Below are 26,414 nucleotides of genomic sequence, written 5' to 3'. Positions count from 1 at the left end.
CCATGGAGATCTGTCTGACAGAAATCTGTGTCTTAAAGAATTCCACTCCTTCTGGCATAGATCCAGCAGAATTGAAAGGAATAGATCACTTTCTGATGTGTGCTATGGCCTCAATGCAATGGTTGTTGAGTTTCAAGGGCACTTTAGAAGTAAGAGTTGATGATATTTGTAACTTTATTATACTGTGACTAAAAAGAAATTGACAACAGACACAAGCACTATGATAAGTGGGAAACTGAAAATCCACAGTAAAACTACTTTTCATATCAACAAAAAGAATTGAAAAGTCACAATGTATCATACTAGGTTGGGTGTGGCTCTGAGCAACCTGATCTAGTGAAAGATTTCCCAGTCAGGATTCTTGTACTCCATGATCCTTGAAGGCCACTTCCAACTCAAGCTATTTTATAATTCTGTGATTTTATTTATTCTGTTTCTGTCTGTTTTTCTTTGTACATGCATGTGTTGTACAGGTTTCCCATCAAGGAGTCACAGCATGGCTGAGGTTGGAGGCAGTATGGAGATTGACTAAGACAGCCTCCTGCTCAGGCAAGGTCACTCAGGGCAGATTGTCATGTTCAGTAAGGTTTTGAATATCATAATAGTGTCACAGAATGGTCTGAGTTAGAAGGCACCTCAGAGATCATCTTGTCCCAACCCCCCTGACAAGGGCAGGGACACCTTCCACTAGACCAGTCAACATAGCCAGTTTTGTCCCAGGAGTCTAGGGTGACTTTGGAGTAGCATGGGAGGCTATACTGTGGACTGTTTTGCTGTGCAATGAGGTCTTCATGTTAGGTAATGAGAATGTCCTTGCACACACATTGTGCAGTGGAATTGATAATGAGGAGATACCCTTAAAAAGTGGATAACTCTATACTGAAAAAGAAGTCCAGGTGTAGCTGTCACATCTCAGAATGAGGAGAAATAAAGATGATGAGAGTTAAGGTATCATGATTTTTTTTTTTTTAAGGGTTAGAATCTCATTTTTAAAAGACTGCTTTCACATGTAAGTACTAGATAATCCTTTAGTTCTGTGGTGTTGGCTTTTGAGTGAAGTTGAAGAACATACACTGAAGCAGAAATAGGTGGATTAGACTCAACATAATTAGTTTCAGGTGGTTCAAGGAAGCTAGCACTGGAGTGTCCTTGCTAAGTAGTTATACTCTGCAGTCTTTCCTCATAATCTACCACTGCAGCATTGAGATACCCAGTGATGCACATTTCTGCCTGGATTCTTGCTTGCTTTTTATCAGTCATCGGTTAGAGATGGTTTGGTGGTTTTCTTCTTCCAGTTCCAGTTGTCCTTTTTAATTCTTCTATGGTAAATGGCAATTTGCTAGTGGGTTTCATCGAACCTAAATGCTGATATTATTGAGAGCAAAAGGCTTTTAGTATTTTATTCTATACTACAAAGTATTTCCGAGCTGTAAGGGAAGCATGGAAGTGGGCTCCAGCATGTAACGTATCTCCTTTACAGTGTGTTAACAGACAGTGTGATTAACCACAATTGGCAGTGCTTTCGGAGCTGTTCTGAAGGGGGTGGCACTTTGTCTTGGTCTTCAAGTTGTTCAACTTGTCAATAATCAATGCAGTCTTGAATGCTGGGGTTGAAGAAGCGATAACATGCACAGTCAGGTTATAACAGTTATATCAAAAGCCAGGACAAAACTGTGATCACTCCTCTCTTTTTCCTCTCTGAATGTACCCCTGTTTCAAATGAGCAGTAACAAAACAGAATTTAAAATATTCAGCCTCAAAGCTTGTTTTATGACAAGGCATGTTCCCACGAAGAAATATTTCCGTGAGTTAAAAGCAGGTTTTTAGTTATATTATACCCTTCTTATTCAGGTAGCTTTCCGATTCAAGGTGTGTGCTAATGAAATACGTATGTTTCTATACAGGTAAACAAACACTAAAGATATTTGATGGGAATGATGCAGTGAAACGCAATCAATTTCGACTAATTTCAGTTCCAAGGATTGCAAAAAACGAAGAAGTTGTGGTAAGATACCCAGTGAGGGTGGATTTTCCAGTGTGATACATATAATTTCATATTACAATAGTAAAAAACTAAGTTTTAGAAATGTAACTCAACAACAACAAAAATGTGAATGGGCTGTAATATTACAAAATAATTTGACATCTTCATGTAGTGCTCTTATTTTAGAGCATCTGAGGAAATGGTGGCTTATGTATCTGTAGCATAATGGCAATCACATGTTAAGCAGTCATTCTGCTCCCTGATATTTCTCTGAAGCCTGATTTTGCTGATACAAGCAATACAGGATAACCAGCTCCTCAGATCTTGCTCCTTTTCTGTAGTAGTGGTTTGATATTTATCCTGGGCAGCCACCAATATTGCACTTGAGTTAAACAGCTTTGAACACTAAAGCGTGTTATAGTTATCTCCACCCCTTGGCTGTGAAAATAATCAGTTATTGATAATATACTGGCCACTCCCTAACTTTTCCAGTACTCCATCTGGGATGGAGAAATTTCTTAGTACTAAATCAAGTGTGCTGAACATATCTTTTGCTGAACATTTGCTGAGCTAGGCAGAGATAAATCCTAGAGAGGGAATAGGGTGGTTTGCAATAGAATTGTTCATGGTGAGGTCTCAGAGTCATAATAGACTTGGCAAAGAAGTCTGAAGAATGTATTACATCAGAATTTTGACAATAGAAAGCTAAAGATCATTAGGATTTTTATCTTGATACTGTGCTCAAAATCAACAGTTTTGCAAAGTGTTTGTAGTGTTCTGCATGTCAAAGGTCTTTAAGAAAAACTATGTGCTGGACTGAAAACATTTTATTTAGGAGTGCTATTTGCCTTTTAAGCACATTTTACCAGGCTGGTGCTTTTAATACTAGAGAAAAGGAATACAAGATCTTATAAGTGAGCTGGAAGCTCTGTGTCAACAAAGGTGCTGCAGGCATGGGCCCATTATTGATGTAAAATTCCTGTGTGCATCTTGCAAGGACAGCCCTTCCCTTTCCTCTTCACAGGTGTGTGGGTTCAGGGCAGCTTGCCTGAGCACCTCACTAATTTTTAGCATCCCTTAGTGCAAGAAGACTGAGTAGCCAGAGTTGGGTTCAATCATTTTTGATTGAAAAATTTATTGGACCTGAGTTTTTACATCTGGTCTTAAAATGAGTATCACTTGCCAGAAATACTGTGGATTGTGTTTAAATACATTGATATCTCAAGTTTTCTTCTTTCATGTTCACTGAAATTTGTTTTCAAAACTTCACTCTTGTTTTGCCTTTTTTTTTTTTTTTGCCATTGCTATGAGGTTAGAACATGCATTAAAGGTTCAATTCATACATCAGGTATTTGTAATGTCTGTGGCTGAATAGGTATTAATGGTGTCTTTTCAAGTAAATGTGAATTTATCTTGCTGTGTTTTAGGAGGCTGCTTTGAGGGCGTACTACATAAATGATGACCAGCAGGAGTATGAGCTTCAGACGTTTACACAGCAGGTGCTGCTCTCTGATGATGTTATCAACAGGAATGATGCTGCGGAGGACAGCAACTTGGGCTCAGTATTCCGAGAATCTGTTCCTGAAGCTTGGATCATCAGAGCCAAACCAAAGGAGGAGGAAGTGATCAGAATTTACCCTGCCTGGCTAAAGTGAGTATTTTCCTTCTTGATCACAAGGTTATACTGCTTGGCTACATTTGTCCTCTGTAGTCTAGCCCTGTTTGCTTTAGTTATTGAAGCTGCAGAACTCTAACAGAGAGTGTAGTTTCTTTTTCTGTATTTCAAGATTCTTCTGTTCATTTTTCTGAATGTAGTATGCATTAGTATGCACAACATTCATTTCCATGCCTGGGAACCCTTGGGTTTCTTTACATGCATGGAACATACAGTGCAACTTGTGCAGTTCTATTATGTGTTTGGCTAGAAAGATGCAACTTTGTGTTATGTTCATTTGTAAACAAAAGATGACATACACGTCACTTGAAAAATTGATGGATTTTTTTGAAGAAATGTGAAGTAGGAAGAGCTACAGTGCAACTTCCCATGTGAGATGAGGAAGGGAAAAAAAACCACCTAAAAACCCCCCACCCTATTCATTTACCACTGAGACAGTATGAATTTTAGGCTGATTTAGGACTGGAAACAAAATGGTCTGGATCTACTAATTTCTGATGACCTGTGGGATAAAATTTAACCATGTGTTCATTTTGGTGTCGCAACTACATTGTCAAGTTTTATAAAAATTGCAGGTTAACTTTGTGATTAGGAAAAGACTAATCTGCAGTTCTACAATTGTAATTAGTAGTTTCTTGAGATAAAAGTGTTTTCTTGCCTGTGGCTCTGATACCACATCTGCCATGACCCTCAGTGAACAACTTTCTTCAACTAATGCAAATATGTTTGAGAAAATTCTATACTTAGTTTAAAAAGGTATACTCAGGATCGGTCCTAAAATAAGTATTTTTCTCCTTAGGGTGGGGATGGCATATGTTTCTCTACGAGTAAATAAGGATACCACAGTGCAGACTGTGATCAAAGAAGTGCTCCCATTACTTGGAAGGCAGGTAAGTGAATGATCCTAAGCATGTGCATATGCGACCTTAGTGACCCTGAAAGTATATATTTTTCTCTTGAGAAAAGTAACAGTCCCTTAATTCATAGTTATTGTAAATATTGTTAGCATTTGGTAGATGATCTTTTGTGACTGGCATGCTGCTCAAAGTTTAACACAATCTTCAGGGTAGGTAGGTTGCTCTGTACTTGAGGCACCATGACTGTTTCTGGGTCAAGCAGATTTATGTGCATGAGCACTGTGATTCTTGGGCTGCAGCATATTTTTACTGGTTGTTTATGTCTTGAAATATTTAAAATACACACATGTAGCTATTCTGCTAATTTTACCTTGTTGGGAAATTGGCAGTCAATGTTAGGATGATCATGCTTGTCTCCTCTAATTCTTTATGCTGCTCTGAAGGAAATTGTAAAATCACAGAACATCTCAAGTTGGAAAGGACCCATAAAAATCACTGAGTCCAACTTCCTGCTCCTTGCAGGATTACCTAAAAGTGAAGTGTATGACTAACAGCATTGTCCAGACACCTCTTGAACTCTCACAAACTTGCTGCCATGAACACTTTCCTAGGGATCCTGTTCCAGTAACAAGCCACAGTTTCAGTGAAGAACCTTTTCCTAACATCTAATTTGAACTCCCCTTAATGTAGCTTCATTCTCTTTTCCTTGGATCCTATCACTGGTCACCAGAGAGAGGAGTGACCAGTGATAGGACCCAAGGAAAAGAGAACGCGCACCTCTCCCTTCACTTCACGCCTTAAGCAAGCTGTTGACCATGATGAGGTCACCCCTCAGCCTCCTCTACTCTAGGATGAACAAACCAAGTGACCTCAGAGTGGTCCTTCCAAGTCTTGACCTTGAGACTTTTCATCATCTTGGTCACTCTGCTCTGGACACATTCAGATGGGTTGATGTCCATCTTACACTGTGGCACCCAAAACTGCGTCCAGCACTGGAGGTGAGGCTGCCCCAGTGCAGAGCAGAACAGGACAATTCCCTCCCTTGCCTGGCAGTGATGGTGTGCCTGATGCTCCCCAGGACAGAGGTGACCCTCCTGGCTGCCAGGGCACTGCTGGCTCATGTTCAACTTGCCATTGACCCAATCTACGACATCTTTTTCCTCAGGGCTGCTCTCCAGCTCTCATCCCCCAGTTTGTATTTTTAACCAGGATTACCCCGTCCCTGGTTGAGAATCTGGCAGTAGCTGTTGCTAAAAATTTGATAGGCTGGTGATTGCGCAGCTCTATAGCACATCCACATCTCCCTACCTTTGAGGGTGTCCACAGTTCCTCCTAGCGTAGTATCATCAGGAGACGCACAATGCATTTGATTTATTCATCCAGACAATTTATAAAAACATTAAAGAGCACTGCAGAAATTTTCTTCCTACAGTGGCAAGCAGCATCTCTGTAGCCCACAAGGGCTGCAATGAAGGACTCAAGGTTGAAACAGCACTCGTGTTCTTTACTGTCTAAATTGCTTCCCACATCACTGGAAAATTCTAGATATATCTTGTAATCTTCTAGATGCACAGGCTTTCCTTGGAAGATAATCTCTTTTCAGTCTGCCTGTCCTTTGTAGGGTTGGTGCCAAAACAGCATAACTTTCAGGAAACATATTAGTAGACTTTGCTAGCATGTCAAGCCATTGGCAGGCCCAGCCTCACCAGTGTGGAGACACAAAGCTGTAGTGTGCACATTTTAGTCAGCACCTGGGGCTTGTGAGCACACCAGCTAATCAGCACAGTTCCACTGCTCCAGGGCACAGCCATGCTCACAGAGGGTGACTGCTGCCCTTTGTGGTTATTTACAGGGTACACAGGAACATGCATGTGACTTATCTCTCTGCAGTAAGTGATAATCATAGATCTGTCTAGGTGTATCCAGCTGTTTAAAGAATGCAGCTTAGGATACTTCCAGGATTTGTTGTCAGTCCATTTCCTCAAGTGCTGTGGACCTTTTAACAAAAATAGGAACAACCATATCTGAAGTTTTGTCTCATCTGAAAAAAGAAACTGTCAAACGGTATAGTTGGAAATTCCGTTAGGGAAAAACCTTCACATCTCTATATTTGGGCAGCTAGCTATATGCTGTAAGAGCCTTAATTCTTTGGATCAATTGCAATTTCTCCAGTAGTGGGGTTTTTTTCTGTTACGGCAATTTTAAAATGCTCTGCTTGTTTCTCTGTATAAACATGCACACGCAGAAAATCTCTTTTTAATGTCCAGAATCTGCCTGTGCTCCAAGTTGCTTTCATCAAGTATCAGGTAAACCACCTGTAGGCAGTTGAGGCTCTTAACACCCCCATTCCTGACATGTAAAGCAAGATCATTTGTCTCTTGAGTTTCAAGGCCAAAATTTAAGACCCTTCCTTAATCCTGAGTGTGATACATTTGCAGGGTTTCGGTCATTGTCTGTGGCAGCTCTTGGCTGTGCCAGCTCTTGTGGTCCAGCTGCAAGCAATTTGAGTGGTTCCTGGCAGTAGCTTGGAGAAGAGACTGTGGCACATGTGAAGAGGGTTTTGTTCAATGAGTGCCTGGAGTGTGCCAGGAGATGGGGAATGGTCAGCCTGCTTTTGCCAAGCTAGTTCCTGGGACATCTTCTTCAAGAGCAGGCTCATTCCCAGTCCTGGAAGGACACTCAGAAAATACTCCAGATGAGCTGCTCATCACTGAAGCAGGAATGGGATGAACTGTGCTCACCTTCACAGTGTGGCTGTGAGAATGCCAATGTTTTAGGAGCATGGAAGTATGATGCCATGAGTGTGTAAAATGAAGATTATTCCTGTCTTGGAAGGAGTTGGTTAGAGGAAGATCATGGTTGATTTAAAAAGACTTAATTTTAAAAAAATGTTTCATTTTCCATGCTCTGTTATACACTATGTACAGGATATAACGCATAGTAATGTTAACATCTGGCAAAATTATGTTGGTCAGAAGCTGCATTTACATGCTGTATCTTTTGGCAGACGGAGTGCCTCCAGAATTTCAAATTGGTGGAAGTGCTTATGGGCAGTAAGCAAGGTAAGTGAAGGAGCATTGGCAAAAGACACATCTGATCTCCATGGGATTTTTTTCCCCATTCTAACAGTCACAGTTCATTTTCTACAATAAAAAACACAAATGAAACTTCATAATGATGTTGAAATACCTAATCAGAAGTGATGCTGATTCTTTTCAGTCCTGTGTGTCCTGTGGGAATAAGGTTCCGTTTCATTATCACATAAAAACTCATTTGTGGTTTCTGGTGGGTATTGACACTTTTGCCCTGTTTTGGGGAGTTATGTTTAACTGACATAATTTTCTGAATTTGAGTTATTTATTAAAGATTAATTCTAAAGTTCACATGGCCCCCTTCCTCTTCTTTCCTTGTCTTCTTTCCTCCTGACACAGCCCCTGAAGAAGAGTAAGTTTGAGTCCTAAGACAGTCCAAATAATATGTTTGTGTGTTAGGACAAACAGAATTCTGCAGTCCTAGCATTGCTCAAGTGTTTTGTGATCCTGCAGGAGCTGGGCTTGTGTTCTCCAAGTTGATATCCCTTTGTGCTTCAGTATTTGTAAGGTTGTGTGGAGAAATAAATAAAGACATTTAAGAAGTCTAATGCTCTGACCACAGCTGAATAAATATCTTTGTAGTTCAAATACTGTCTTGATGCTTTGCCTTATTTTAGAACATTATTGGGAAGTTATTTTATAAAGGTTATTGTAGATTTGTGAATGTCATAACCTTGGTCAGTTTCTGGTGAAGCATCATTTGCAACCTTACATTCACTGGAAGTTGTTACAATTGTTTTAATACTTTGATAAAATTGATTTGTTTGGAAATATAGTTTTAAAGTCTTCTGTCAAACTATTAGATTATGACCAAAGTGCTGCTTGTCTTTTGAGTGGGTTCAGGCTGTTTCCGCCTTTTTTTAAAGGAGGATGATGTTTATGAACTGTGGAAAAAGTCAGACTGTTCCAAGCACCTATGTGTTTTTATTGTTAGATAAGAAGTAGCTCAGGTCTGCATGGTCCTTTATGAGAAAATTAGTTGTATGCAGAGCTGTACTTTTCCCCTAATTTTTCTTCTTATTGTTTTTGTGTAAGTGAGCCTGATACAAATGTACGTGCTTTCTAACACGATTAATGTTCTTGCCCTCTCCAGTTCAACGCATGGTCTTGGACAATCAGGAACTGATTCTTAACAGACTCAAGGACATAAGAAAGGTAAATCTGAAAAAGAAATTTTTTTTTTTTTTTTAGCAAGTATGGAGTCCTCTTTCTTACAGAAAATGTGAGTCATTGGTTACCCCCTAAGCAGGCTCAAGCGTAGAGAAGCTAAGTGCTTCAACTGAAGTTGGTTTCTGTTTCTGATATTCTCTGGGCACAGAGGACATGATTACTAAGTGCAGAACTATTTTGGATTTTGCTTCACAATATCTTTTTGCCAAATGTCATGTCATTTATTTTCCTTTATTTTGGTAGACTTCAATACGTCAGATGAATCAAACAAGATTTTACATTGTGGAAAACAGTAAATCCATTGTACAAGTAAATTTATTTGTTGGTGGCCTTCCACATCAGCTTTCCCCTGAAGAATACACAAATATTCTCAAGGAAGAATTAGCTATCAAAAGTAAGTAAACAGGTACATTTTCAGACATTAACTTGTACAGAACAAAATGTAGTAGCATCAATTGCTCGTTTTTCTTATAATTTTACCTTTTTCTGACCTGATTTTTAAAAAATCGTTCTGCCTTTTACTCTCATGTGGGCTTTTTTAATCATTTTAACATGCTCACAGTTGCAAGAGAGATATAACAGCTCATTATTTACAGAATAATTATTACGTTACTCTAGTTATATGTGACTGCACTTTTTTCTTTTGGTATGTTTATGCGAAAAAGCATCACTTTTTTGAAGAATTATACATACCTTAAACCATGTGCAGAATATACCTTGCTTTTTTTAACCTCTGACACTTTTTGCCTGGGCCATTCTCCATGTTAGTCATGAGCTCTGTGCCGCATCACGGAGAAGTATGAGCAGTGTGTGCACACACATACGGACAAACACTCAGGGAAAAGAATTTCTTTCTCTTTTTCAAAGAAGTGTAATTGAATTTTCATAATATTCCTTCAACGAGTACTTTGTATAAACAGTGTCAGGAATGTGTCATGCTTTTTATTGCAGGAAACAAAGCATTTTTCCCAGTCTTTTATGTCACTTCAAGAGGAATTAAACTTGAAATGCCAGAAAGAATCCTTAGTCACCTTTTATGAAAATCAGTTTAGCTTTTCTTACTTGCAAAGTAAGCATGAGAAGGAAAGTGTTAGCTGGAGGTTCTCCCTGTATTTGTATAACTTTTAATATTTATATTATGTTTATGTAACTTTCTAAAATACTTTAAATATTTACTCTAAATGTACCCAAGGTTTTATCTGTTTATATTTTTACCCTTTGCAGCAAATGTAGTGTCTGTGAGTCATGTTTATCAAGCGCAAGGTAAGCATTAAAATTTTTAGTCTTGCAAACAATGCCTATGTTCAAAACTGCAGCTTAATATTAGAGGCTGAAAGCTCAGTTAGTCTTACTGCATAAGCAAAAAGCCCTTCAGGTAAAATGTAACACATTGTATTTATGAAGAGCAGTGGATTAGTGTTACCTTATTAAAAAAATTTAAAAGGTTGGCTTCATGCCTTGTGTACCAGAAGGCAGTAATATTTCATCATTAAAATGAGTTTTGAAGCTGCACTTCAACTGAATAATATTAACACCACAGATCTGTTAAAAATCCTTCAAGTGTTCTCTCTTTCATTTCGAGAATATTAAAATTTGGTACTGCTTTTGGACTCAGTGGGACTGTTTCATGGTCACTGTTTCCTAGCAGTGTTAAGAGCTAGAGTTCAGTGGCTGAAAGTTGAAGAAAATAAATGCATTCACCCTTTGAGCTGTATCTTTGCTTTTGCTGTATGAATTTTACTTCAGTGAAGTCAGAGAAGCCATGAGGCTTCTGATAGCTGGAGCAGCAGTGGCTCTGGGCAGCTTTAGTGCAGTGCTCAGGTGGAGATCTGCATTTGGTAAAAATTTCAAGTGTGGAATTTTCTCTTCTGTTTGTTTAGATGTCTGTAGATGAGATGTTTCACATCCTTTGGCAGGCTTAACTTCCACAAGTCTGCTAAATGGGTCCTTGTATAGCATGGTTTTGAAGACTGATGTGTGCTTCCTTTGTGTTATTTGCTATCTCCACATGTCTAATTGATACGCATTGATTTTGATTTTTTCATAGGAAAATCTGTAAAGGTTTCAGATGCACCTTCTCCTTTCCATGCTTGTCAGTGGCAAATACTTGGTTTTGTGATACTTGTCCCGTGTCACCGCATCTTTGACCAAATTTACATGCATGTGGTTTTAGATGTTTCTTCTTGTATGTGATTTTTTTTTGCCACTTTCTTCTTACATTTGTATTTTTGTGGTTCTCGTAACTTCCTAACTCTCCCTTTTTGTCCCAGCCAGGTTATGTTATCTGCCCACATCTCATATACCATCCATTATGCATTTTTGTTATCCTGCCCTGTTTTCCTCCTCACCAAATATCTTACTTTATGCTAACTTGTCACTGTTTATTTTGTCTTTTCTCTTTTGTCTTCCCTTCTTCCCCAACTTCTCTATTCAGAATCTAAACCAACATAAACATCTAAACTTGATTATCAGCCCAAATATTTGCTTGCAGTAATTCTTACTGTGATATTGTTAATGAACAGAATTAATGGATTTTTAATAATAGGATGCAAAATGAAACCTGATACCTCTGCCACTTGTACGTGATCAGAACAGAATGTTAGTCATGATAAAGAGTATGCAAATAGGCCCTACCCCTGAAGCTCAAAGGAAACCTTTGAATATGCATTAGTTCTGTGCTGCAGTTCTTGTCTTCAAGTTGCTTTGTTTTAACAAAAACCTGAGATGTGTTTGAGGGTTGGAAGGAAGGTTTAAAAACAGAACAGTACAATTCAACTCATAACAACTGCATAATGAGTTTTGCTGAATAATGTCCTTGGTAAACTGAGTGAACTTTTGCTGTAATATGAGACCTATTTTCTAATAATAATAATAGAAAATATAAAAAGTAGTTCTGATGCCTCTTTACAGGTGCTGTTGTACTCCAAATTTCATGTTTTTCTGAAGCTGAAAGAATATATATGCTAGTTAAAGATACCGTTGTCAATGACAAGCCTCTGAATGCTGTGGTGATTCCTGCAGTTATGGTAAGAGACAGGTTTGAATTTAAAAAATGTCTTTGAAAGAAAAAAACAACTGCCTTAAAACTCTTTCTGCTAGAACTAAATGAAAATACGTTTTATTCAAAGAGGCCATACTATAAGTAGTGTGACCAAAAAAAAGCTTCAGAGCCTGTCCTTTATGTATATGATATATTCAATGAATTAAGTAATTTGTCCTATTACTATTCAGTTTTCAATCTACAGCTGCCTAACCATACAACTGTAAAAGGGAGGAAAACAGTTATTTTTCTCTTTGTTTTTTTCAATGATCAAAACATTAAGTGGGGTTTCAGTTTCAGCTGCTATGTCTTAAAATGCTTACTTAACTTTGTTATGGGTGCTAAATGTGTTTCCTCACTAACCGTGAGGTAAAATACTTCTGCTTATTTTCACAGTGACATTATCTTCATTTCCCCCATTGTGTAGCAGAGACAGTTTGACCTTGTTTACCCCTTGAGGATTTCAGAAGAACATAGTCTTCTGAAAGACTTAGTGCAAGAGTCCTTTCACAAATTCAGGCTTGATTCTGATTTATTTGTGTTGTTACTAATCCCTTTCATATGAATCAGTTTGTTTAAAAAGAGGTTTAATGTTAATAAAGTAGAGTCAACATGAGAAGAGGAAAATTATTAACTGAGTAAAGTGATGTTTTTAACCAGGATTATGTAGGTTCTCTCCAAAAAAGAGTGTTGCTGTAGTTACTTTCTGCTGAGGTGTTGTGTATTTTGCAGTTACCGTCTTTCTGGAACTATGTTATGGAAAGCAAAGTGAGAGTCTTGGTTTGACTTCTTGAACATCACAGAAGGTCAAAAAAACTGGATTATTAGTGGGAATTACAAAACAGCTTTTTATAGGAGGGTATCAAGTTCAATGGCCATAGTTGCTTTCTCACATACATGCTTTCACTGTTTAAAAATGAGTTCTACACTTGTCAGGGCTTTCTGAAGGCAAAACTATGGTTTTTAGATGAGTAGATACTAGTGGTTGTGCTCACATGCAACTGGCAAAATTAAAAGTTACACCCCCTCCTAAAAAACTGAGAGCCTTGTTCTTATGTGTGCACGGGAATTGCATTTTGTGAAGTCCTTAGAAATCAAGGCCCCCTTGTCCAAACTAGGTTTCAGAGTGCCTGTTACGAGAAACAGAAAGCAGCTATGAACTTTTGGATACTTGTTTTTGGTGTTTTATAGGCAAATGCATTATGAGCCTATGTTAGGTGTCTGCAGTGTGAAGTTGAACATACTCCACACTGTTGATTACATATGTTTGTTTTTCTGACACTGGATATGTCTTAAGATAACTTCTTGATGCCAGGAAAATGTGGATACTGCTATCTCTTATCTGATGCAAGATATTTTTTAGAAATTCCAGTTCAGGGGATTGCTAGGGATTAATTTCTGATACGTAAGCAGAACAGGGGCATAAACATTGTGTTTCCATTTCAGCATCTGTTGTTTATGTTTGGTCATCTCACAGAAAGGACTCAAGAGTTAATTTAAGTGATACTTCAAGTGTTGCTTTTTGTATGGTTGTTCACCCAGATTATGCCCTTCACTAATTACCCAGGTAGTGTAATGGTTGATTATTGTCTGTACTTTGGGTAGCAGTTGGACTAAATGACTTCCTGCAGTACTTTCCAACCTAGGCTATCTTTTTAGCCTATGATAATATTAGTCTCTGTTTGATAATTTAAATAATTTTAATTAATAATAATTAAATAAATTTAATTAATTTAATTTAATTAATAAATTTGTCTTGTGTGATAATTTAAATGCAGTACCAGGAAATACACAGGAACTGACATAATACTAAATTTACACCATGTTTGACATTTCTTTTGTGAGTGAAATACAAAGAAATTGGGAATGAAGGGCTAATGATTTTTCCGAATTGCCAATTAAATTAAAGAAAAATCCAACCAACAAAAAAACCAACAAACCAAAATAGGCCTTCTTAAAAATCGGTAAAAGCACAGAAGTATTACTAGTTAGTAGGTTGCTCGTCTTATTTTTCTGATGTAAAATATGCTTACTCTGTGTCTGATACACTGTCTAAGACAGAGACATGGTTCTAGTCTGGCATGCTCAAGTCTACCCAAAGCAATTCACCCTCTTACTACCATTACTGAGAAGTCTGAAGGCAGAATCAGTTTGCATATTTGCCTAATAGAGTCAAGCAGTTAGTGTTATGAGATGTGTTGATCTGTTCTGCTGTTTCAGGCCTTTAGGAATTTAATCAAACACTTTTTCATTTCACAATGTTCAAATAAGTGAAAATACTGTCTTCCCTGGAGTGTGAAAAAATAAGAGTGCAGTATTTTATAAAGCTGTTTAGCTGCTGTGTGTCAGGAACTGCAGGGACAGTTTGGTTTCACTCTTTGGTATCAGTTCAAGGTGAAAGACATTGCAGGACTAAATTTTCCCATTCAGAACTAATTTAACAGAACTTGTTTTGCATCACTGGCAAGCAAGGAAGTCAGCAGCCAGTTGTTTGAGGCCAAAACCAGCACAAGTTTTTGTGGCTTTGTCACTAATGCTTTTTACTAGTGGAGTGCCCTCTGGTGGAGTGCCCTCTGGTGTACTGTCAGATTCATTAAGAGTAGCAGGAAAATATGTGGAAGGTTCCCAAATAGATGAAACCTTCAATTTCATTCATTCAACTAAATCCTCACACAAATATTTACATCTTAAAAGCACCGTAGTTAAATGAGCATTTTAGCCAAAACATGAGTGATTACTTTACGCCCTTCTGAAAGGGTGTCTCCTTTTTCACCCTTTGCTGGAAGAGTTTTCAAGCATTGGATTGGACTGCCCTGGGAAGCAGTGGCATCACCAATCCCTGGAGGTGTTCAAGAAGTGACTGGACATGGCACTTAGTGCTGTGGTCTAGTCAACAACGTGGTATTCAGTCAAAGGCTGGAATTGATGATGTTATAGGTCTTTCAACTTTTATGATTCTGTGATTCTTCCATTTCTGTGATATGCCAAAAATAAAGAACAGGCTTGGGACTTGACCCAGTTGCTGCTCCAGTAGTGTTGTGACACCTTGCACGTAATTTCTCATCAGATAATGAGTCCTTTCTGGCCTGAGGGTGAAGAAAATTTTGTGCTGGGGCATTGTGAGTCCTTGCACATGTAAGATGCTGGCAGCCGTTTGCAAATACTGAATTCTACTTATCAGAGATACCTGCAGTTTCTGGAGGCAGCCCACCATCTGGGAAGATGTGCCGTGGTTGTCACCCTGGTAGGCTGATGGCACAGAACGCCTTGTTCTGCTTTGTTGTGAGATGTGATTACACAGTACAGTCAATGGAAAGGGGATTAGCATGGATAATAAACATCTTGCCCCAGTTTAAAGCCATGCTGTGCTATTCCTAGCAGATTAAGCAGTTCACAGTGACTGTCAGAGTATCTAAATCATGCAGCCTTCTTCAGCTGTCTCTAAGAAAGGAGCAATAAATTCCTTCCTGAATGCCAGCCAACACAAAACCCTTCTGCAGATTTCACTCCTCAAGCACAGCACTGAAGCCAGGGCTAAAGGGGGAAGGGAGTCCTTGGGCTGTGAGTCACATACTCTGTTCTGCCCAGTAACAAACTCACTCGTCAGTCCCTGATGGGGCCTTATTAGGGAACTTTTAAAAATTGTGCTGCATAATGGTACTACCGTTGGGGCTAGTAATTTTAACAAAGAGTGTGCTCCTAAGAAAGCACAGCAGCAGCCCTGCTCTACTGTACAAACTGTCAAGAGTTTTTAATCCTTACCAAAATATAATTGTTTTCTTAGAAGCTAGCCTTTATCTGGGGATTTAGCAGTGTTTCTTACTCCTTTAAGCTTAATTAAGAGTTGTGATGGGAAGCAAGTTCACTGTAAAGACAAGCATGTTCTTGAACACTTCTTTTTTTTTCTGAATAGCTGCATCTAGATATGTATAGTTAGGAATTTACATTGGAAGATACCTTAACAAAGGTAGGTTTGAGTAGTAGGACTGTTCAGTTTATACTACATACAGATTTTTTTATTAGGTCCAGGCATTTAGTGTAGCTGCTTGTGAATCTTAGTACCATTCAGAGTATATATTTAAGTGATTTGGGGATTATTAGGTGCAGTATTGACACCTGACAAGAAATACAGTTGGCAATTTACAGTAGAAACTGTATATATGTATTTGCAACAATTTTGTTACTTGGGTAAGATCTCAGACAACTTTACAAAAGCTGTGCTTTTGAATGCCTTACAGTGTACCATGTCTCAGAAATAGTTGTGATTCCCTTAAGTTGCTTTTAAATTATTTCAGTTACTCGGTTTTAAACCCAGTGCATTAGAACATGCCTGTGAAAGCAAGTAATATAAAACATGTGTTCAGCATGTCACTTCTGAATGTCTCAAACCAGTATTTTTAGAAACTGATTTCCTGAAAAAGAGAAGATAACCAAATGTTCTTGTTACATTCAGGTAAGGTATTTGCTAGACTTCAGTGTTGGGCTGGTATCTTTGCTCTTTTTTGAAAAAATTTTTGTTTACTTCAAGCTGCAGAATTTCAAATTTTTTTCTTTTTATTATCCTGTTAACCCTCCTTTTTTGAATCCCACAAGTTTCCAGGCATTATACCAAGCCTGAGGTTTCAGGTTGCCAGTATTGTTCAGAAAATTGAAATGGCTGGAGATTAAATTTAGGTATTTAAAAAGCTCTGAAAAGGAAGAAAAGGGAAGTGGACAGGAGAGAGGGTAGGGCAGAGTAAAAAGCTGAACAAGGAGTGCTGGAAGGGAACAGTGTGCTCTGTTACCCCATGGGACGTGGTATTTCCTTTCAGAGCTGCTCTGCCTTTTGTTGCTCATAGGATTAAACCCCATACAGCACTACAGGCTGGGTAGAGTGGCTGGAAAGTATCCCAGCACAAAAGGACCTTGGAGTGCTGGTCAACATCTGGCTGAACTTGAGCCAGGAGTGTGTCCAGGTGGCCAAGAAGGCCAATGGCATCCTGGTCTCTATCAGAAATACAGTGGCCAGCAGGACCAGAGCAGGGATTGTCCTCCTGTACTTAGCACTGGTTAGGCCACCCCTCAAATCCTGTGCCCCTCACTTTAAGAAGGACATTGATGTGCTGGAGTGTGTCCAGAGAAGGGAACAAGGATCACAAAAGGACCAGAAAACCATTTTCTCTTATGAAAAATGGCTGAGGGAGCTGAGGTTGTTTAGTCTTCAGAAGAGGAGGCTCAGGGGTGACCCCATCACCCTCTAAACCTCCTTGAAAGGAGGCTGTGGGGTCAGTCTGAAAGGATGTGGAGGTCAGTCTGTCCTGCCATGCCTGCAGTGAGACAACAAGAGGAAATGGCCTTAATCTGAGACCCTGGAGATTCAGATCAGATATTAGAAAAAATTATCACTGTCACAGTGATATAGGTTGAAAAGGTTGCTGAGGGAGGTCACCATTCCTGCAGGTGTTTAAGAGGCATCTGGATCTGGTGCTGGTGATGTGGTTGAATGGTTTAGGCATTACAGTGGCAGTGCTGGGTGGATGGTTGGACTTTATCCTAAAGTTGTCTTTCAACCTTGATGATTTTGTGATTATCAAAGGGCTGTTCTAAGTGGGATACGGATGATGATGCAGGAACTGATGGAGTAACAAGATGGCCTTTACTTCTGAAAACATCAGAGCACTGCTTACTCTTCCGTTAATGCTTGGAATGGCTCAAGGGGACGAAATCCACTTGTCTCTTTGGGATGTGTGGATCCTTTAGCTGTTGGGTTAATACTCAACGAATCCTTTTTGTGACAGTGGCATGCATTATGTTCCATAGACTTCCTTTGCTGCCTACAAATATGCTTTCCATTTGCTTAACAGAAATGAATCTTTTACCCTTGTTATGTGTTGGGCATGCTTTAAGTAATTGCTTCCCCCTTTCCAATAATGCCTGAATGTAGAGGCCAAAGGTGTTTTGACTTCAGTTGTCAGTTTAGCATGAAGGTGGTTCCTTTGGAGAGACTGTGTGCACAGCTTTCAGCTTCTTTATCATCAGCCTACTTGTTTTGTCTGCAGTGGAACCCTTCCAGTAAAATAAAACATTGAGGTTCTTTTGGCTGTTTGGCCCCCAAAACAGTCCTTGTTTGGCTCATTTATTTATCAAGAAAACAGATATATTTTCCAACTGAATGTCTTGTAGGATCTGAAGGATGAGTAAAGAAGGGGCAGTGTGTGCCTGCTTCACGGGCCTGTATACCAGCTTAGTGTTCCTTTTTTGAATGTGTTTTCTCTTTATCAAGAGACAAGTCACACTGGATGGCAGAGAGCATTTCTCATGCAGGCAGTGTTAGAGAAGGATTTTTATGTGTTTGTCAGCATCTTGACACATCTGGCAGGGTGTGACTTGCAGAGGATTAGCACCTAGCTCTTCTAAGAACAGAAAATTAGAGGAAATCCCTCAAGTACTGTGAAGACCCAAACAGACCAAATCAGCGCACAGGTCTGGGGTATCTCAATGTCAGATTCCATTTTGCATCCCCACAAATTTAACTTGTTAATTTGATGTGATTTCTCTGTTAGTCATCTCAGATCATGGTCTCTGGTGGTTGCTCACAGGCAGCAGCTGAAAGGCTCTCTGGGTGCTGCCTCCTCTGTCTGTAGCTGTTGGTATCTCTCCACATGCTTTGATGCTGTGGTCATGCTGCTGCCTCACCGACCCCTGACTCATTCTTGTCTAAATTGACTTATATTTAGCACTGTTGTTCTGTTCCCTGAATCCGTCCGGTCAGCTGCGTGACAAATTGCTGTTTCCTGAATGCTGTCCAATTTGTAAATAAGAATTACCACAACTTAGGGACTATGGCAAATGTTTCTGTTAAGAATTGCAGTTGTTGAAATGTCCAATGGACTTTTCTGCATGTACCTGCACCCCTGCCTTGTGGCAGGATGGATGGAAGGTGTGCTGGTGTTTTCTAATCTTCCTAGAACTATTTACAAATCATTTTACAGAACTATTTATGGGCAAACAGGCTGGGTGAAAACTAATCCCAAGGTGCATCCCGTTGGCTGCAAGTTTTGACCTCCAATGAGGCTGCAGATATTGTTCCTTTGCAGTCCATGGAGTGCTCCAGGAAATCTCACCTCTGCTATGTCCAGTGGCCTCCTGTGCAGTTTCTGGAGGCTTTGAGAGTCCCTTCAGCAGCAGCTTCAGTAGACCATAAGGTACTGGCACCCCTGAGTAAATCCTCATGATGAAAAAGCTTTGCTTATGTATTTTTAAAAGAAGCTTTCAGCTTCTAATTTCATAGGGAGAGGTACACCACTGTCTGCCCCAAATCTTCATTTTTAAATGCTTTGTCTTGTAAATTGACGTGCATTCTAAGACAACCACAAAACTAAAAAAAGATTTTTTCAGTTGGTTTGGGGAGAAGTTCTCTCTTTTCAAGGAAAGTGTTTTAATTGTACAGAAAGAACTCTTACCCCTCACAATGTTCTTTGGCCTAGACTGTTTACTGAAAATGTGTAGGAAGGGCTACTTACAATGCCTTCGTTTCTAATGTTTGGCTCAAATGTGTACTTGGAGTGGATTAAGGAGCCCTCAATTCCTAGGGAAGAAAGATCAGCAGTTACCCTGTCCATTGGCTGGACATTGAATCTTTTTGTTTATAGAATCTGGATTTTTTTTTTTATTGGGCATCAAGGAAGCATCAGGTAATATTTCTGAGATGCAGAAGTAATTTTCTTGCCTTTTCATGTCATTGACTAATCCTTTTTCTTGTTTTCTTTCAGGCTTCCAAGATACCACAGAATTGTTGCCCACTTCTTGTATTTGTGAATCCAAAAAGTGGTGGTCTGAAAGGTCGGGATCTGCTGTACAGTTTTAGAAAGCTGCTAAACCCACATCAAGTCTTTGAACTTACCAATGGGGGCCCACTGCCTGGGTAAGTCCTCATGTTTAATTTTTTTAAATGTACATTGTTTTGTTATTTTTTAAAAGAGTAGACTAGATTCACTTATTTTGAAGATATAAATGGCTTCTGTTCTGTGCCTGAAGAACAGGGCAGTGTATCATTTCCTTCTGACTGTTCTTCCTGTGAGAACATATTTATGGAGTTCTCTAAAGAAAAGAGAATGGAGTAGTTCCTGATATATATACTTCTGTCAAATCTAGCAGAGTCTGGCCCTAGGAAAGTCATTTGCACTCTAAAGTAGCACATACTTAATAATTATTGAAAATAAGTAGATTATATATTTGAATCGAGATGGAAAGAGAAATGTCACATTCCCTAATGAGGGTGGATTTTTGCTTTTATTTCTTCTGATGTTTCATGGGAACTACCAAGAAAGTATAATAAAATTTTCTATTTTGACTCTTGAAACTTGGCCACAGTTGCAGAATTAAAAGAGTCTGCCTGATCACATCTGTAACATTTCTACAAGGAACAGAACATAATGTGCTTGTAGGAAGACAGGAACTGATGACTTGATTAAATGAAGCCCACTTTGTTACAGCTTCATAAAACTGAAAGCAAGGGTTGTGGCCTATTCCTCATTTCTTCACTACTGCTTTAATAAAAATCTTGTCATGACCAGATCTTCAGAACAAAAGCTTTGTGGGAAAAATGCAGCTTATATAGGAGACAAGATAAACAAGCTACACAAACTAATTCTTCTGTCAGAACTGTGTAAATCTGTTGTCTTTTTAATGCACTTCAAGCTGCAACTTCAGTAACTAGTTCATTTTGTTTTGCCTTTGGAATCTTTCTGTAGCTTTATGGCAAAATGCTCCCACTTGTACATTGCTTCTTGTGCAATGGGAAATAACAATTCTTTTGCATGGTATCTTGGTATGTAGGATGAAAAGTCACAAAAGGTAAGCATCACCAGGAAAACAGTACTATGAAGAAGAAAATGTTCTGTGATTCCTATGACTAAGTACAAAAACACCACCAGTAATCAACATCTCCTCTAGGATTTAGAGAGTTACAGATGTTCATATGACTAGTGAGGTCTCTGTGCCCTTGAAAAGGGAAGTGATTAACCATATAGTTCTGTCTGTGAAGAATCTTAGAGGAATATGGTTTTCACTCTTTTTAAAATCATCTTTATCTACAACTTCATATTTTTCCATTTACTTTGATGAATTTGATCCAGAAAATGATGGTAAAGGGGCATGGACAGAAACCAAATAATACTGTGTTACTTTAAATAGCATCTTGGGATTTTGCATTTCCTATATTCCATTGTAACTTTTTTTCTTCCCCTGTGCTTCGCTTCCCCATGGAGGTTTCACACGTTCTCCAAAGTCCCCTCCTTCCGAGTGCTGGTGTGTGGAGGGGATGGCACCGTTGGCTGGGTCCTTGGTGCGCTCGAGGAGATCAGGCACAAGCTGGTGTGCTCAGAGCCCTCAGTTGCCATCTTACCTTTAGGAACAGGTGAGAATCACAGCAAGAATCATTCTTCTGCTGAGCACAGAAGCCCTCTGGAAAGCTTTATCTTTATCTGTCTGACACAGGACATAGTTTTGCAGATGAATTGCTGTGAGATTCAGTTCTGGCTGGTGCTGGAAAGTAAACCACAGTATCAGCTTTTCAAGGAAATGTCAGTCATGCTTTCAGAAAAACAGCATCAGGAAAAACAAGTCAGCAGAAATGTTGATGTGTGTGGGTGAGTGGGCAGGAGTTGGGAGGGCAAATTATCCTCCTCCTGACAACCACAGGTGCATCAGCTGTTGCTGTAAGACGGCAAACTCAGTTGCTCCCTGGTGTCTCAACTCAATTACAGGTTTTTCTACTACTTTTGGTGGAAATGCTCCAGTATGTCTGTATGCAATGAGAAGCACATGTGCAGACACAACATAACTTAGATGTTTGTTTTTCTGCTAGTTAACCCTTCCTTCCAAATGAACTAGTTCTGTAACTTGATTGGAGCACCTTACTCCAGTGTGATTTGTAAAACAGGCCTGATGCACTGATTGTGAAACATGGTCACGTTTTGGTGTTCGTCACTGTTGCCCAGGTAATGACTTGGGGAGGGTCTTGCGCTGGGGAGCTGGCTACAGTGGGGAGGACCCATACTCCATTTTGGTTTCTGTGGATGAGGCGGATGATGTTCTTATGGATCGCTGGACTATCCTTTTGGATGCAGAAGAGCCAGCTGAAGGTGCAGAAAATGGCATTGCGGAACCTGAACCTCCCAAGGTAAGCTGAGCACCATTTGGGTGTGATTCTTAGGAGCTGTTGTTCTAGTGAAAATCACAAAGAGGATGGGTATTAACGTAGTTTAATTTTTACTGTTTACTTGTGTTTGTGCTTGGGTCTTACTGAGCTGTATCCTAGTGAATACAGCATACATCTGGACATAGTGTTTCGGTTTTGGCAGGGCTAGTTGACTGCAGAGCACATTTTGTAGCTGTTTAGCAAAAAGCATCTGATAGAGGATTAATTCACATGGCAATGGCATTCCTATTTGCTTCAGCTGGAAAGAAAATTATTTCCCAAATAAGAAGGCTTTGGAAAGAATGCCAAAACACATGTAAAATTGGAGTGTCGACCAAAAAAACTCCCTTCCCCAGAAGGTACTCTCGTCTTTCCTTTCACTGTTTAAGAAATTACTAGGAGTTGCTACCATATACAGGAAGTAAATCCTTTTGTCATCTTACTGCAATTGTGTGCCTGTATATGTGCCATCTGTTTTGTATTTGTATTTTTTTTGAGTCAAAGTCACTGTCAGTTGGTTTATATGAACTTGTTTCTATTTAGGACATAAAAATGTTGATTGTCATGGTGATTTTGGAGCTGTATGTGAATCCTGGTTCCATCTCTTTTCAGATTAAAGAAAGAAATTGGACAAAGGGCCTACAAAAAAAAGTAGGAATTCATAATAATGGTAGCAATTGTCCAAGATTTTAGTCTTGTCACTGGAAAATCCTAGGCATTTTGAGTCAGTTGGAGGATTTAAGATGCTCAGGTTCTAGCTACTTTTCACTTGGTGGAGACAGGGGCTTTTTTTTCCATGGTGCCTAATCTGCTTTTTAAAGGCGAAGGATGGGAGGGTAAGGCCTAGGGTAAAAGAGCTATGGAATGAACTAGCATACAAAGGAAGATTTAATGGAAGAAATGGTCAAAGTCTGTAGGAATTTGAGGTTGGCATACAGGGAGCTAGTTAAAATGCAGCTGAGTAGGTGAAGTCAAGTTCTTCATTCATCTGGTGTAAGATGGTCACTTTCCAAAGTAAGAGTGTCTTCCCAATGATGTAATATAAATCCATGGTTGATGCCAAAAATAATAGTGGCATTAGTGTTCAGCAGCTTGTGAAGTTATTGAATAGAATTGCTTTGAGAAGCTGAGTTGCCTTTACTTCTGCATTTATTTTTATTTCTGCCTTATTATGCTTGTTACTTGTAATTAAGATTAAATTTTAACGTTTCTAATACTTTTGAAATAATGACTATGCATGTCAACAGTTGTTCATGCAGCTTTATTTTTAGTGCAGTGTTTCTGGAAAATGTTTTCCAGAATCTGTCAAGATGCAAGTGACTTGGAAGAATCATCTGCAAAGCTTGCTTTTGTTGAAAAGCTTTGGAACTTCTTCATTCTTCATTTATAAATATAAGCAGGAAATTATACCTTTTTCTTTCCTTTTGGTCAGATTGTACAGATGAACAATTACTGTGGTCTGGGCATTGATGCCGAATTGAGCTTGGACTTTCATCATGCTAGAGAAGAAGAACCAGGGAAATTTAATAGCAGGTAATCCTGGGGAAACCAGGTATGAAGGTCAATTCTGTGGTATTGCATTACTTTTAATTTACACTACAACTGATAATCTTAAATGTTACAGGATGCTCCACTAATACTGCTTGTAGCAGAGCTGGGACAAGGAGGAATTAAGCTAGCCAGGAAGTCATAGACACAAAATTCCTGTGTTTTGTTGGTTTGGGGTTTTCTTTCTCTTCCAAGAGACAGCACCAAAGCAGTTTTTGGAAGCCATGTCATTGTTACTCAGTATTCTTAGTTTGAAAATAACTGCATTGTTGAGTTCAGTAAAATTTTGAGATAGTGGAAATATCTCTTGCTCAAAGCCTTTAGCAAGAGTGAGGGCAGTGCTGCTACATGAGCAATAAGCACTATTCAGAAGTGTTCAGAACTTCTTCTGTACCTTTTCCAGTTTTGTCTAGTTCTGTTGCAGCACCTGCATTCTGCTATTAAGGATAAAAAATCTCTGTTTCTCAAGTGAGAATGTTATTAAAAACATGTTAACAGAGACCTTCCTGCTCTCCGGCATGCGTATCAACCAATAATGGGACTTTTTCTTCTTCCCATAATTACTGAAATAGATGAGCAAAAGAAATTCATGTCTATGTAATTAATCAGTAATTCCTTAGAGAAACTGTTTTTGTTTGCTTTTCCCTATGTTTGTGATTAAACACCTTCTAAATTGTCTCTTAGTTGTCAGAGTTACAGCCTTTACAACTATGCAGTGTTCAAACTGTAACTATTAAAAATATTCTCTGACCAGTTATGACTGCAAATGATGTGTAATCTGACCTATCTTGTAGTGTTCGGTTTGTCATTACAGGCATTGCTCATGGTGCTTTTCTTAAAAGCTGACTAATTGAGTTGTTGATGTAGATATAGGTGGTTCCTGGTACATAAGTTAATACTAGTCACTGGTTTGCATTTTCAATACACTTGACTGAAAGCATCTCAGGTAGTAAAATCAGGCAATAATTTTGTGTATGGCAGTGTCTGTTCTAATAGGTGAAACTTTTCTAGATGGACTTGTGCAGTTAATGTACAAGTTATGTTCATTCTTTCTTCAAAATATACTATTCCACGTTTGCAAAGCTAAAGCATTTGAAAAGATGCATTCTCTTCTTATTGCCATTGCATTTAAGGGATATACTTTGATTGCTATTGCCCTGTGTGCTTTTCATTCCTGTCATCTTCATCGCAGTCATTTCTCAGTGTGCACCATCCATAGAGCAGTGGACCATGTCTTGGTGTCATTCTTGCAGGGTGACTTGAAGAACTGTGGGAAAGAAGAGATTTTTTTTTTTTCCCCAAATCTGAAGGGCTGTATACTTCTGAAAAGGAAACATGAAATAATGAATTGATACTGAGGTACATTTTTGCAGAAGCCAAAAGCTTGTGCATGCTAACAGTGCTGACACATGCTATTTACCTTCGACTGCCTGTGACAGTGACTGCTAAAATAATTGAATTTATGCTTCCCCATGAGAAGCAAGTGCACGCTCTTGTCAGTAATATTAGCTTTCTAAAAAACGTTATTTCTAGTAAATTAACTAAAAATGGTATCTACTTAATGCAAGATGCAGAAGCTGCTGGCCGGTGAACTGGCTGCTCTTGAGCGCAGAACACTAAGTTTCAGGTTGTGGCAACAGAAATTGCAGGCAGTCCTCAGAAGAAATATGGGCTTGAGTGCTCTTCTGAACTGGTAAATGTCCCAAAAGCTATGTGCTCTCTGGCCTCTATCAGTAGTCTCTTTACATGCTCTGGACTGCTTACATTTCACTAGCAGCTCAAAGTGCAGTGATAACATGCCTGCAGGAATTCAACGTTGATCCTGCCTTGTGGGGCAGATAGAAATACTGCATATTGTGTCACTGATGGTCTTTGCTTTGGTGAGTGCCAAACTATATTAGTTTTTTTCACAGTGTAAAATTTGATGATATGTCCTCTGCTTTCATTCACAGAATCACAGACTGGGTCAGGTTGGAAGAGATTGCAGTGGGTTATCTGGTACCAACTTCCCTTCTCAAACAGGGTCATCCCGGAGCACTTGGCACGGGATTGCATTCCAGATGGTTCTTGATATCTCCAGCAAGGGAGGCTCCACATCCTCTCTGGACAATCTGTTCCAGTGCTTGGTTACCCACACAGTAAAGAAATTCTTATGTTCAGGTTGAACTTCTGTGTATCAGTTTCCGCCCATTGCCTCTTGTCCTTGCTTGCTGCCTGGCTCTGTCTTCTTGACACTGTCTCTTCAGATACTTACAGACATTGATAAGGTTTCCTCTCTTCTTGACGCTGAACAGGCCCAACTCCCTCAGCCTTTCCTGGCTGAGATGCTCCAGTCCCTTAATCATCTTTGTTGCCCTCCACTGGACCCACTGCAGGAACTCCATGTCTCTCTTGTACTGAGGAGCCCAAAGCTGGTTGCAGACTGAAGATGTACCTCACCAGGGTTGAGCAGAGGGGCGGAATCCCCTCCCTTGACCTGCAGGTGATGCCCTTCCTAATGCACCCAGAATCAAATTGGTTTCTTGGTCCCCAGGACACACTGCTGGCTCATGGACAGCTTGTTTTCCACCAGGACCCCCACCCCTCAGAGCTGCTTTCCAGCAGATTGCCCCCAGCCTGTGCTGGTTCATGGGATTATTCCTCCCTAGGTGCAGTACTCTCCCTTTGCTCTCTGTTGGATTTCAGATAGTTTCTCTCTGCCCATCTCACCAGCCTGTCAAGGTCTCTCTGAACGGCTGCAGAGCTGTCTGGGATAACAACCACTCCTCCCAGCTTTGTACTTGCTGAGGAGGCATCTGGCTCTTCATCCAGGTCATTCCCATGGGATACTAGAGCAGTGTTTAGGATTGCATACTACAGAAGAGATCA

The 26,414-nt window shown here is 39.5% G+C and overlaps 1 protein-coding gene across 2 annotated transcripts in view; it reads left to right on the top strand.

Annotated features, from left to right (window-relative positions):
• DGKQ (diacylglycerol kinase theta) overlaps window positions 1-26,414 on the top strand; it is an 87,906-nt gene that overhangs the window by 46,637 nt on the left and 14,855 nt on the right. For both annotated transcript variants that reach the window (XM_066181506.1, XM_066181505.1), the window contains exons 8-19: window positions 1,905-2,005; window positions 3,412-3,635; window positions 4,459-4,549; window positions 7,524-7,578; window positions 8,702-8,763; window positions 9,022-9,172; window positions 10,003-10,041; window positions 11,689-11,804; window positions 19,570-19,721; window positions 21,067-21,215; window positions 21,799-21,980; window positions 23,431-23,531. In XM_066181506.1, the coding sequence (XP_066037603.1) occupies window positions 1,905-2,005; window positions 3,412-3,635; window positions 4,459-4,549; window positions 7,524-7,578; window positions 8,702-8,763; window positions 9,022-9,172; window positions 10,003-10,041; window positions 11,689-11,804; window positions 19,570-19,721; window positions 21,067-21,215; window positions 21,799-21,980; window positions 23,431-23,531 (1,423 nt within the window). The remainder of the gene's footprint in view (window positions 1-1,904; window positions 2,006-3,411; window positions 3,636-4,458; window positions 4,550-7,523; window positions 7,579-8,701; window positions 8,764-9,021; window positions 9,173-10,002; window positions 10,042-11,688; window positions 11,805-19,569; window positions 19,722-21,066; window positions 21,216-21,798; window positions 21,981-23,430; window positions 23,532-26,414) is intronic.

Source organism: Chamaea fasciata, unplaced genomic scaffold (assembly GCF_029207755.1).
Source record: "Chamaea fasciata isolate MVZ Bird 193981 ecotype frontalis unplaced genomic scaffold, bChaFas1.0.hap1 SCAF_4, whole genome shotgun sequence".
In the NCBI taxonomy this organism is placed as follows: Eukaryota; Metazoa; Chordata; class Aves; order Passeriformes; family Sylviidae; genus Chamaea; species Chamaea fasciata.
This window is presented reverse-complemented; position numbering and strand designations above follow the sequence as displayed.